The 12,288-nt window shown below is 35.6% G+C and overlaps 1 protein-coding gene across 16 annotated transcripts in view; it reads left to right on the top strand.

The window, feature by feature from the left end:
• Window positions 1-12,288, top strand: part of MYO9A (myosin IXA) — a 273,318-nt gene that overhangs the window by 83,362 nt on the left and 177,668 nt on the right. For all 16 annotated transcript variants that reach the window (XM_087428635.1, XM_087428628.1, XM_014780883.2 and 13 more), the window contains 2 exons: window positions 701-798; window positions 9,475-9,601. In XM_087428635.1, the coding sequence (XP_087284761.1) occupies window positions 701-798; window positions 9,475-9,601 (225 nt within the window). The remainder of the gene's footprint in view (window positions 1-700; window positions 799-9,474; window positions 9,602-12,288) is intronic.

Here is a 12,288-nt window from a genome sequence, read left to right as displayed (position 1 = left end):
GGTTACTCTAAGAAAGTAATTTATTTTATTGGTTTGTCCACAACTATTTTTACTGACTCATGTGATGTGTGTTCTTTGCAGGTTTTTATACTTCCACATATACTTCTTTCTTTTGCTGAATGATTACCATGTTGTTTATATTATTTCGTTAGAAACTATTTCTATTATATCTAATATCAATATAACATAAACATCTCTATATTATATGAATCTAGGCTCTACTTCTCAACTAAATTACTGCCTCTTCTAAAATTTGTCTTTGTGTCCCAGGATCTAGTTCAGCACCTTGCATGTGGGTAGGCATTCATTACATATTTCTTGAATAAATAACATTTGTTTGAGGTATTGAGCTCTCTTAAATACTTTGGATCTCCAAAACTCTTCAGAACCACTCAAAATCAAACTTGGTATCGGAACCTTTTATAAGTATCTTGATCTTAAGTTACTTTTGAGATCCTTGCCTTAGTGATTGTGAAATGGAGAAAAAAGGTAACTTACTGGTATTTTGGTAGGTGTGTGTTTAGTTTACATACCTGTAATAAGATAAGAGGTCTTATGAATTTGACAATGTCTAAATATTTCATCAACTATAATTTTTGTATAATAGGTGTTATTATCTTAATTACTATATTTTTGAGTGGCTTATGTCACTTTTTAATAGGTAATCTTGATTTTTTTCCCCGTTTTCTTAAATAAACAGGATTGCTTCACGGTGGAGGGGGAAGATTTGAGGCATGACTTTGAACGCTTACAACTGGCCATGGAAATGGTAGGATTTCTTCCCAAGACACGAAGACAGTAAGTTTATTTATTGTATTCTTATACCTTCAGTAGAGAACAAACCATGATGTGTGTTTCAAAAATTCTTCCTTGGTCCTTTTAAACAGTTTTCTAACTGATATTCCTGATCTCTTACCTCCTCCATTTTAAGTGTTGCTTACAAAATTTACTTTTCTAAAAGAGTTATTTTGAATTACTTTTTTTGGTCATAAATTCTTTAAGAATCTGTTGAAAGCTGGAGCTCCTTTTCCTGTAAAATGTACATCCATAAATATTTGTATATAATTGCAAGAGTTCATTGTGTCCATGAAGCCTATCCATGGACCTCACTTAAAAACTGTTGCTTTATAATACTGTTTTAAGTGTTACAGCTCCTTGTTTTTTTAATATCACTGATCTCTAATCTTATTAAGGCATGGATACCTATCACTAAAACCTAAGTTTCCACGTATGTCCTCTGTAAATTTATGTCTGTACTATTATACTAAACATATTTTGTTCATTGTAAATATAAACAAAATAGAAATGTACAAAGGTTGAGATAAAGATGAAGTCAATTATATTTAAAATAAAACAAAATATTTAAAAGACACAAGTAACCCTGACTATCACCAGAAAAAAATAGTAACATAACTTTTTTTGAGGAGGGAATTAGTGTTGATAAATATTTCAGATCTGATTATATTGTCAACTTTTAATCTCATACTAGGAGTAGGAGAATATCAGTCCTGCCATTTTCTTGTTTCCTTGTGATTATATCATTGGTACAAATCTTCACTTGGCAGATTCTTTGCCAGAATCTTGTTATGAAAGATTAGTTAAAACCAGAAATCCAACATAAGGATTATAGGTATTCCAGAGGGAGAAGAGAGGGAAAAAGGAGCAGAGAACTTGTTCAAAGAAATAATATCTGAGAACTTCCCAAACCTGGGGAAGGAGCTGGAAATACCAGTGAATGAAATAAATAGATCTCCTAAATATATCAACACGAAAAGACCCTCTCCAAGGCATATAGTAGTAAAGCTAGCAAAAGTCAATGACAAAGAAAAGATATTAAGGGCAGCTAGACAAAAAAAAATAACATACGAAGGATTTCCTATCAGGCGCTCAGCCAATTTCTCGACAGAAACTTTACAGGCTAGGAGAGAGTGGAATGATATATTCAAATTTCTGAAGGACAAAAACTTTCAGCCAAGAATACTCAATCCAGCAAAAATATCCTTCAGATGTGATGGAGAAATAATAATTATCCCAGATAAACAAAAGCTAAGGGAGTTCATTGCCACAAGACCCCCACTACAAGAAGTGCTCAAGAAGGCCCTCATCCCTGAGGAAAAAAAGAGAAAGGGGATTCAAAGTTTTGAACAAGGAGGAAAATAGGTCGAGAAAACCAGAAAAATTGCAGTCCTCTACCAAAATAGATTAGCAAACATTTAAATATAAAACCAAAGATCAAGGGAAGGTAAGCACCAAGCATAAATATAACCTCATGTTAAACAGGAACTCACAACACAAGAAGGAATAAGATGTGACAACAATAACTTAGAAGGGGAAGAGGAAAGGGATCGAATCAACTTAGTCTAAGGGAATAAGAAACCATCAAAAAATGGACTGTCACATCCAGTCACTTCCAAGAGATTTTTTTATACAAACCTCATGGTAACCACTAACCAAATAATCAGAACAGAATCACACACGATAAAGAAAGAGAAAACTAAGAGAACCCCCATACAGAACTACCAAACTAAATTGGTAGTCCGAAACACATGGGACGAGAAACAAAAGAAATGCAAAAGAACAGGAAAAAGTGATAAAATAACAACAGCAAGCCCCCATATATCAATAATTACCCTAAATGTAGATGGACTGAACTCTCCAATCAAAAGACACCAGAGTGGTGGGATGGATTAAAAAACAAGACTGAACAATATGCTTTCTCCAGGAAACACATCTCAGCTCTAAAGACAAACACAGGCTCGGAGTGAAAGGATGGAAGATAATATTCCAAGCTAATGGCAAACAAAAGAAAGCAGGTGTTGCCATACTTATATCAGACAAAGTTGACTTCAAGATAAAACAGGTAATGAGAGACAAAGAGGGGCAATATATAATGATAAAAGGGACACTCCACCAAGAAGACATATCACTTTTAAATATATATGCACCCAATACAGGAGCACCAAGGTACATAAAGCAACTATTAACAAACCTAAAAGGAGATATTAACAACAACACAATAGTAGTAGGGGATCTCAACACCCCACTCTCATCAATGGACAGATCATCCAGACAGAAAATAAATAAGGAAATAATGGACCTAAACGAAAAACTAGATGAGACGGACTTAATAGACATATACAGAGCACTCCATCCAAACACAGCAGATTACACATTCTTCTCAAACGCACATGGAACATTCTCAAGAATAGACCATGTGTTGGGAAACAAGGCATGCTTATATAAATTTAAGAAGATTGAAATCATAACAAGCATCTTTTCAGACCATAATTCCATGAAGTTAGAAATCAACTACAAGGAACAAACCAGGAAAGTGACAAAGCTGTGGAGACTCAACAACATGCTACTAAAAAACCAATGGATCATTGATGAAATTAAAGGAGAAATCAAAGCATATCGGGAGACAAATGAAAATGAAAATACACCGTACCAACTCATATGGGATGCAGCAAAAGCGGTCCTGAGAGGGAAACTCATAGCAATACAGGCCCACCTTAACAAACAAGAAAACATCCAAATAAGCAACCTCAAACTACACCGAACAGAATTAGAAAAAGAAGAACAAACAAAGCCTAATGTCAGCAGAAGGAAGGAAATATAAAAATCAGAGCAGAAATAAATGAAATTGAAATTAAAAAAAACAGTAGAAAGGATCAATGAAACAAAGAGCTGGTTCTTTGAGAAGATAAACAAAATTGACAAACCCTTAGCTAGACTCACCAAGAAAAAATAGAGAAGGGTCAAATAAATAAAATCAGAAATGAAAAAGAAGAAATTACGACAGATACCACAGAAATACAAAAGATTATAAGAGAATACTATGAAAAACTATATGCCAACAAATTGGACAATCTAGAAGAAATGGATAAATTCCTAGACTCATACACCCTCCCAAAACTGAATCAAGAAGAAATAGAGAACCTGAATAGACCAATCATAAGTAAAGAGATTGAAACAGTAATCAAGAACCTCCCAAAAAATAAAAGTCCGGGATGAGATGGCTTCTCTGGAGAATTTACCAAACAGTCAAAGAAGACTTAATACCTCTCCTTCTCAAATTATTCCAAAAAGTAGACAGAGATGGAACACTTCCCAACACATTCTACGAGGCCAACATCACCCTGATACCAAAGACAATACTAAGAAGGAAAACTACAGACCAATATCCCTGATGAACATAGATGCAAAAATCCTCAACAAAATATTGGCAAACCGAATACAGCAATACATTAAAAAGATCATACACCACGATCAAGTGGGATTTATACCAGGGACACAGGGATGGTTCAACATTCGCAAATCAATCGATGTGATACACCGCATTAGCAAAACGAGGAATAAAAACCATATGATCATCTCAATAGATGCAGAGAAGACTTTTGACAAGATCCAACATCCATTTATGATAAAAACACTCAACAAAATGGGTATAGAAGGAAAGTACCTTAACATAATAAAGCCCATATATGACAAACCCACAGCAAACATCATACCCAATGGGGAAAAACTGAAAGCCATCCCTCTGAAAACAGGGACAAGACAAGGGTGCCCACTCTCGCCAGTCTTATTCAACACAGTACTGGAGGTTCTGGCCAGAGCAATTAGGCAAGAAAAAGGAATAAAAGGAATCAAAATAGGCAGTGAAGAAGTGAAACTCTCGCTGTTTACAGATGACATGATCTTATATATAGAAAACCCTAAAGAATCCATTGGAAAACTATTAGAAATAATCAACAACTACAGCCAAGTGGCAGGGTACAAAATCAACTTACAGAAATCAGTTGCATTTCTATATACCAACAATGAACTAACAGAAAAAGAACTCAAGAAGACAATCCCATTTACAATTGCAACAAAAAGAGTAAAATATCTAGAAGTAAATTTAACCAAGGAAATGAAAGACCCATACAATAAAAACTATAAGACATTACTGAGTGAAATCAGTGATGACATAAAGAAGTGGAAAAAGATTCCATGCACTAGGATTGGAAGAATAAACATTGTTAAAATGTCCATACTACCTAAAGCGATCTACAGATTCAGTGCAATCCCAATCAGAATCCCAAGGACATTCTTCACAGAAATAGAACAAAGAATGCTAACATTCATATGGGGCAACAAAAGACCCTGTATAGCTAAAGCAATCCTGAAAAAGAAGAACAAGCCTGGAGGAATCACAATCCCTGACTTCAAAACATACTACAAAGTGATAGTAATTAAAACAGCATGGTACTGGTACAAAAACAGACACACAGATCAATGGAACAGAATTGAAAGTCCAGAAATAAAACCTCATAACTTTGGGCAGCTAATCTTTGACAAAGGAGCTAAGGACATACAGTGGAGAAAGGAAAGTCTCTTCAATAAATGGTGCTGGGAAAACTGGACAGCCACTTGCAAAAGAATGAAAGTAGACCATCTTTTTTCACCATACACAAAAATTAACTCAAAATGGATCAAAGACCTGAAGGTGAGACCTGAAACTATAAAACTCTTGGAGGAAAATATAGGTGATAACGCTATTCATCACCAGCCATAAAAGGATCTTTTTGAACTCCATGTCTACTCAGACAAGGGAAACAAAAGAAAAAATAAACAAGTGGGACTTCATCAGATTAAAGAGCTTCTACAAGGCAAATGAAACCAGGATCAAAATGAATAGAGAACCCACCAGCTGGGAAAAAATATTTGCAAACCATATATCTGACAAGGGATTAATCTCCATAATATATAAAGAACTCACACAACTGAATAACAAAAAAACAACCCAATCGAAAAATGGGCAGAGGAAATGAACAGACACTTCTCCAAAGAAGATATACAGATGGCCAATAGGCACATGAAAAGATCCTCAACATCGCTAATCATCAGGGAAATGCAAATCAAAACCACACTAGTATATCAGCTTACACTCTTTACAATGGCTATAATCACCAAGAGGAAAAGCAACAAATGCTGGAGAGGCTGTGGAGAAAGGGGAACCCTAATCCACTGCTGGTGGGAATGCAAAGTGGTGCAGCCTTTATGGAAAACAGTATGGAGATTCCTCAAAAAATTAAAAATAGAAATACCTTATGATCTAGCTATCCCACTACTGGGTATCTACCCAAAAAACCTGAAATCAACAATCCAAAGAGGCTTATGCACCCCTATGTTCATCGCAGCATTATTCACTATAGCCAAGACATGGAAGCAACCCAAATGTCCCTCGACTGATGATTGGATAAAGAAAATGTGGTATATATATACCGTGGAATACTACTCAGCCATAAAAAACCACAAAATTGTCCCATTTGCAACAACATGGATGGGCCTGGAGGATATTATGTTAAGTAAAGTAAGCCAGAAGGAGAAAGACAAACACTGTATGATCTCACTCATATGTGGAATATAAACCAACACATGGACAGAGAAAACTTTATTGTGGTTACCAGGGGCAATGGGGGTGGGAGGTAGGCACAAGGGGTGAAGGGAGTCATATATATGATGATGGACAAACAAAATTGTACAACCCAAAATTTCACAATGTTAAAAACTATTAAAACATCAATTAAAAAAAATTCACACAAAAAAAAGATTAGTTAAAACCAAATAATATAATATGTAAATATGCAAACCAGTTTAATTGGTAACATAAACTGCAGTTCATTGGAAGTTACTAAATAAATGAGAATACCTCTATCAGTTCCTCCATGCTGTATTACTTACGTTCTTCCTTCAGGATACCTCATTTACCTCATGTGACACCTGACTGACTGACATATGGGCTAAAGTGTCAATCTATGTATTAAATAATAGTGAAACTTAATTTCGTTTTTTTTAGGTAACATAAGTTGGAAATACAGTGTTTACTTATCATGCACCAAGGGGTTGTCTTTTTTTTTTTTTTTTTTTTTTGAAGATTTTATTTATTCAGTTTTTTCCCCCCAAAGCCCCAGTAGATAGTTGTATGTCATAGGTTCACAACCTTCTAGTTGCTGTACGTGGGACTCGGCCTCACGTTGGACGGAGAAGTGGTGCCTCGGGGCGCTCCCGGGATCCGAACCCGGGCCGCCAGCATCAGAGCGCGCACACTTAACCGCCAAGCCACGGAGCCGGCCCCAAGGGGTTGTCTTTTGCACTCTCTTATATGACTGGATCTCATATTGGAAACCACTGGAAACGATATGTTCCTGGTAGCCTGGTCTTCAATCTAACGCTTCTCTATTGCTCAGATATTATCTTCAAAAATTCCGTAACACAGGTTTTGCATTTTAACTAGACTGGTGGTGGTCTCTAAAACATTATGTTGTATTCTGAACATTCATTATTTTTCCTATTCCATGAAGGAATGATTTTCATCTCTTTTTCACTCATTCAAATAACTTTAATTTTTTGGATAAAGAGCATATCATGTGTACCATGTTCCCCTCTCCTGTGACCCATGATTGACTCTGCTAATAAATCACAACATTCTTTGCTACTGCTCTCAAGTTAACCCCAGAATCCCTCTTAACACAACCTTGCAGGCAACTTACAATTCAGGATGTGAATTGAAACCTGGTTGCTTTAGAGTACTGTTCACATCCTGCCTTTTTAATGAAATTTTCCTTAACTATGCTTGTTTCTGTCTTCTATATTTTAAGATATCCTGCCCTATAGTATAGTTATTTATTGTTATCTCCTTATGCAAGATTATAAGCTTTTGAGAACAGAGATTCCTACTCATACTTGTAAATCTTTTACAATATTATAGTGTATTAAATTTTTTATATGACATTTATTGTTGCTGGAGACTTTGCATCACATATTTGTGTGTGAGAAAACACTAATGTACTGATTTTTGAACCCCAAATTTTGAAACAAGTAATTTAGCAACCATATAAACTACTGCTAAAAGTAGTTTTTAAAAAATGGCTCATGAATTTGTGTTTTTATGTCTTTTGGCTTCCATTAGGTTTTATAATGTTTCAGTTGATACTGAGTTTACTCTCTAATTTAACCCAGAATACTTTTATGAATTATTCCTTTATAATTCTTTCAATATTTTTGTTTTATTTAGAATACTTATTAATTTTAGGAAAATACGTAGTTAAAATTTCACAAGTAGAACAGATTTATCCTAAGAAAGATGTGTGTATATATGGATTTCCAGAAGGGCTTTTAGATGGAGTATTCAGCTGTATCAGATACCTTTGAGATGTCAAGTAAGTTAAGGACATAATGTATTTTTCTTAGTTACATAGAGGTCCTTGGTAACCTCTGTGAGACATTTTAATGGGTGGCAGATGCCAGAATGTAATAGTAAATAGGGAATGACAAAGTGAAGACAAGGAGTATAAGTTAACATTTCAATAAGCTTGTTTGTGAAGGGAAGGAGAAGATGTGGGATCTAGGATGGATTGTTTAAAATAAGAGAGAAGTCGGGGCCAGCCTGGTGGCATAGCAGATAGGTGTGCACTCTCCGCTCTGGCGACCCGAGGGTTCACAGGTTCGGATCCTTGGTGCGCACCAACACACCGCTTGTCAAGCCACGCTGTGGCGGCATCTCATATAAAATAGAGGAAGATGGGCACGGATGTTAGCCCAGGGCCGATTTTCCTTGGCAAAAAGAGGAGGATTGGCATCGGATGTTAGCTCAGGGTGATCTTCCTCACAAAAAATAAATAAAACAAACAAATAAAATAAGAGGGAAGTGAACATGATATTATTTTGATAGCAAGTTTTTACAGGTTCAGGTGAAAGATAGGAAGTAGGTATATTAATGTTCCTGAGTAAACTGGAGTTCATGGGATGTAGAGCACAAGTGGAGGGATTAGTCTGTGCTTAGAGGAGGGGCACATGTTCCTCTGAGACAGGAGGGGAGGACAGAAGTGAGGGTCCAGATGTAGATGTTTCATAGTAGGGACCTAATATTAGATAATATTCTCCAATGGCCTTATACTGTTTTTTTTTAAAGCATTTATCAGTATACCAAATGTACAATATTTATCAATATTATAACATAATATGATATAGGAGAGCATTTCTTAAATATAACTAGTAATAAAAAATCACCTGGGCTACTTGATTAAAAAATATAGATTCCAAGGCCTTTCCTTTAAAGATTCAGTAGATCTGAAATAGACAGTGTAGAGAAAAGGCATTCCAGGCAGGATGAAAAGCATTTAGAAAGGCATGGACTTTCGAAACTATAGGAGATTCAGACAAATAGCAAAAGTCCCCTTCAAACAACTGTATCTGACAGGTGATACAGTACTGAAAGTAAGGTTATGTAAAGCACTTTGCACAGTGCCTGACAGAGTAAACACACAATAAATTTTAGTTATTATAGTTATTATTCCCACATTTCTTATTTTTCTAAAGATTAAGTACTTCATATTCATACTGGTTAATTTGCTTGATTAGAATTTTAGAATGAAATAAGCTTAGAGAATGCACACAAGCAAGCTCTAATTTGTGGTTTTATTTTCACAGGATTTTCTCTCTTCTCTCGGCAATACTACATTTGGGTAATATCTGTTATAAAAAGAAGACATACCGGGATGACTCCATAGATATCTGTAATCCTGAAATTCTGCCTATTGTCTCAGAATTATTAGAAGTGAGTGATTACATTTTCGGTTGTCATTTCAAATACTGTGTAACTGCTCAGTTCTTATTTTATATAACTATTTTGTGAGTGTAAAAGGGGTTAATGCTGTTTATTAATAGTGTTTCTCCAAAAGATGAAATTTTTGCTATTGAGTGTACGAGAAGATTTGGGTTTTCTCCCTTGTCTTTCCTTGCCCCAGATATTCATAACCCTTCGATTTGCTGGATAGGATGAATATTTCATTCTAGACTGTATAATGTTCTAGGCCTTTGCTAGTTTTTCTCCTATATTTGAGGCATCTTCTCATACTAAGATTTTGTTTAGATTATTTTATTTGAAGATGGGATATTTGGATGGAGAGAAAAGGGTGTTATTTTTTCTTTCTTCATGCCTAAATAGGAGCTGAAGGTCTTCATCTCTTACCATGCTTCTTCCCATATCAAGATCTTTATTACCTTAATCTTTCTTCCTGGAGTGATGATTTTTCATATTTTCTCCGCTAACTTCTCATCTTGCTAGAGTCATGTTAAAAGAGGTATCGGTTTTTATAGGCCCTCTCATCTGACAGAGCAGGGAAATATGTGTGTATGTGTGTATATACCTGTGTATATTTGCATATCTACAAATATATTTACGTAACCATCTGTATCTATATAAAGATAAACATGAGGCCTTACTGATGTTTCTAACTTATCCATTGCCATATGTATCATTCTAGCTTTCTCCACTTGCTTATCTGTAAACTACCATTCTAACAATGAGGAACCTGTCTCCCACTATCTACTATTCATTTACTTAATTATTCAATTCCAGTTTACATATATAGCAGTATTAGAATTGTTAACCCATACTCCTGTGGGAAAGGACTTTATCAACTCGAGTATGGTGCTTTTGTGCAGTTCCTTTTGCCTTTAGTTTTACAGACTCCATTCACTTTCAAAATTATCTAGGTCAGCACCTTTTCCTCCCACCCCCTTCAGTGAGGTTGTTTCTTATATTTGTCATACAGTTAGATTCTCTTGTCATTATCTGCATTCTTTTCTAGGAGCCCTCAATGTCTTAAATAATTTTCTAAAAATTTGTATCATATAAAAATTTCACAAACAGTATCATATAAAATTTCACTGCCCTAAAAATGCCCTGTGCTTCACCTATTCAACTCTCTCCTCTGAAACCCCTGGCAACCACTGATCTTTTTACTAGCTCTGTAGATTTTCCTTTTCCAGAATGTAACATAATTGGAGTCATACAGTATATAGCCTTTTCAGACTGACTTGTTTCACTTAGCAGTTTACATTTAAGATTCATCTATGTCTTTTCGTGGCTTGATAACTCATTACTCTTTATTGCTGCATAATATTCTCACAACAATATTCCATTGTATCAATGTCCCACAGTTTATCCATTCACGTATTGAAAGACAGTTTGGTTGTTTCCAGTTTTTTGCAATAATGAATAGCCTACCTACTTTTTTTCTATTAAAATATTACTCATTTTTCAAATCTTGGTTCATGTGCCACTTCATGGGGTTTAACCTTATTAAATGGTCGAAACTGACTCCATCAGCGTAGAACATTTACTTCTTTTTTTTTTTTTTTTTTTTTTTTAAAGATTTTATTTATTTTATTTTTTCCCCCCAAAGCCCCAGTGGATATTTGTATGTCGTAGCTGCACATCCTTCTAGTTGCTGTATGCGGGACTCGGCCTCAGGATGAACGGAGAAGTGGTGCCTCGATGCGCACCCGGGATCCGAACCCGGGCCACCAGCATCGCAGCGCGCGCACTTAACCACCAAGCCACAGGGCCGGCCCTAGAACATTTACTTCTATTTAGCATAATTTAATTTTGGTTTTGTAGCAGAAAGTTAATTGTTTACTAGTTTGTGTCCTTTATATGATGGCAATGCTTTTTGAGAGCAATGGAGGCCTCTTTCTTATTTTTCTAACCTTACAGTGTTCATTATTTTGTGCATGCCTGGGTGTTGCTTATTAACTTTAATGGAATGAGTTAGCCTGGTGGAAGGGACAGGAGAAAGGGAGTACCTTGAATTGGAACTAGACTTACTTATTTGAAAGAAGTTCTACCAAGAGTACGGTATCTGAAAGTTGTAATTTTGAAGGTCATGAGGGTCAGAGAACAGATGGTATTTCAATTAGGCATTTCAGGTGATATCTTAAACATTGGTGTTATGGCCGTACAGGGCATTGGAGCTAGTGGTCTTATAAGTTCAGGCATTCAGCAAGTACTAAAGCTTTTGGTCCTTGTACAGTATGCCTTCTTTGGTGAGAGGTTGGTAAGAGTAATCCAGGCAATTAAAAGAGGAACTCAGGTATTGGTAAAAAGGAGAAATCCAATTCTGAGAATTGGGCTTACCAGTGTCAAAGTTAGACTAACAGCAAATGTGATTTGATGGCAAATCTCACTTTTGAACCCAAGCTTCTTAAATTCCTTGTTTTATATAGTTTGGACTGGTTCTACGAATGGAGGTTTGGTAATAAGTAGAAAGAAGATATTTTCAAAGTTGAGGAGCTAGAGATCTGACAGGACCTATCGTAGTATCATGCCTATTGTTAGTTCTTAGAAATTATTTTTAAAAATGATCTCCTCTAATTGCTTAAAATTGATACTGATACTTGCAGCCTTAAGGCTTTTGTTGACATAAAGATAAGCACAATAAGTGGTTTAATTAAAATGTA

Source organism: Ceratotherium simum, chromosome 3 (genome assembly GCF_057802395.1).
Source record: "Ceratotherium simum simum isolate JZ-2026a chromosome 3, ASM5780239v1, whole genome shotgun sequence".
NCBI lineage: Eukaryota > Metazoa > Chordata > Mammalia > Perissodactyla > Rhinocerotidae > Ceratotherium > Ceratotherium simum.
This window is presented reverse-complemented; position numbering and strand designations above follow the sequence as displayed.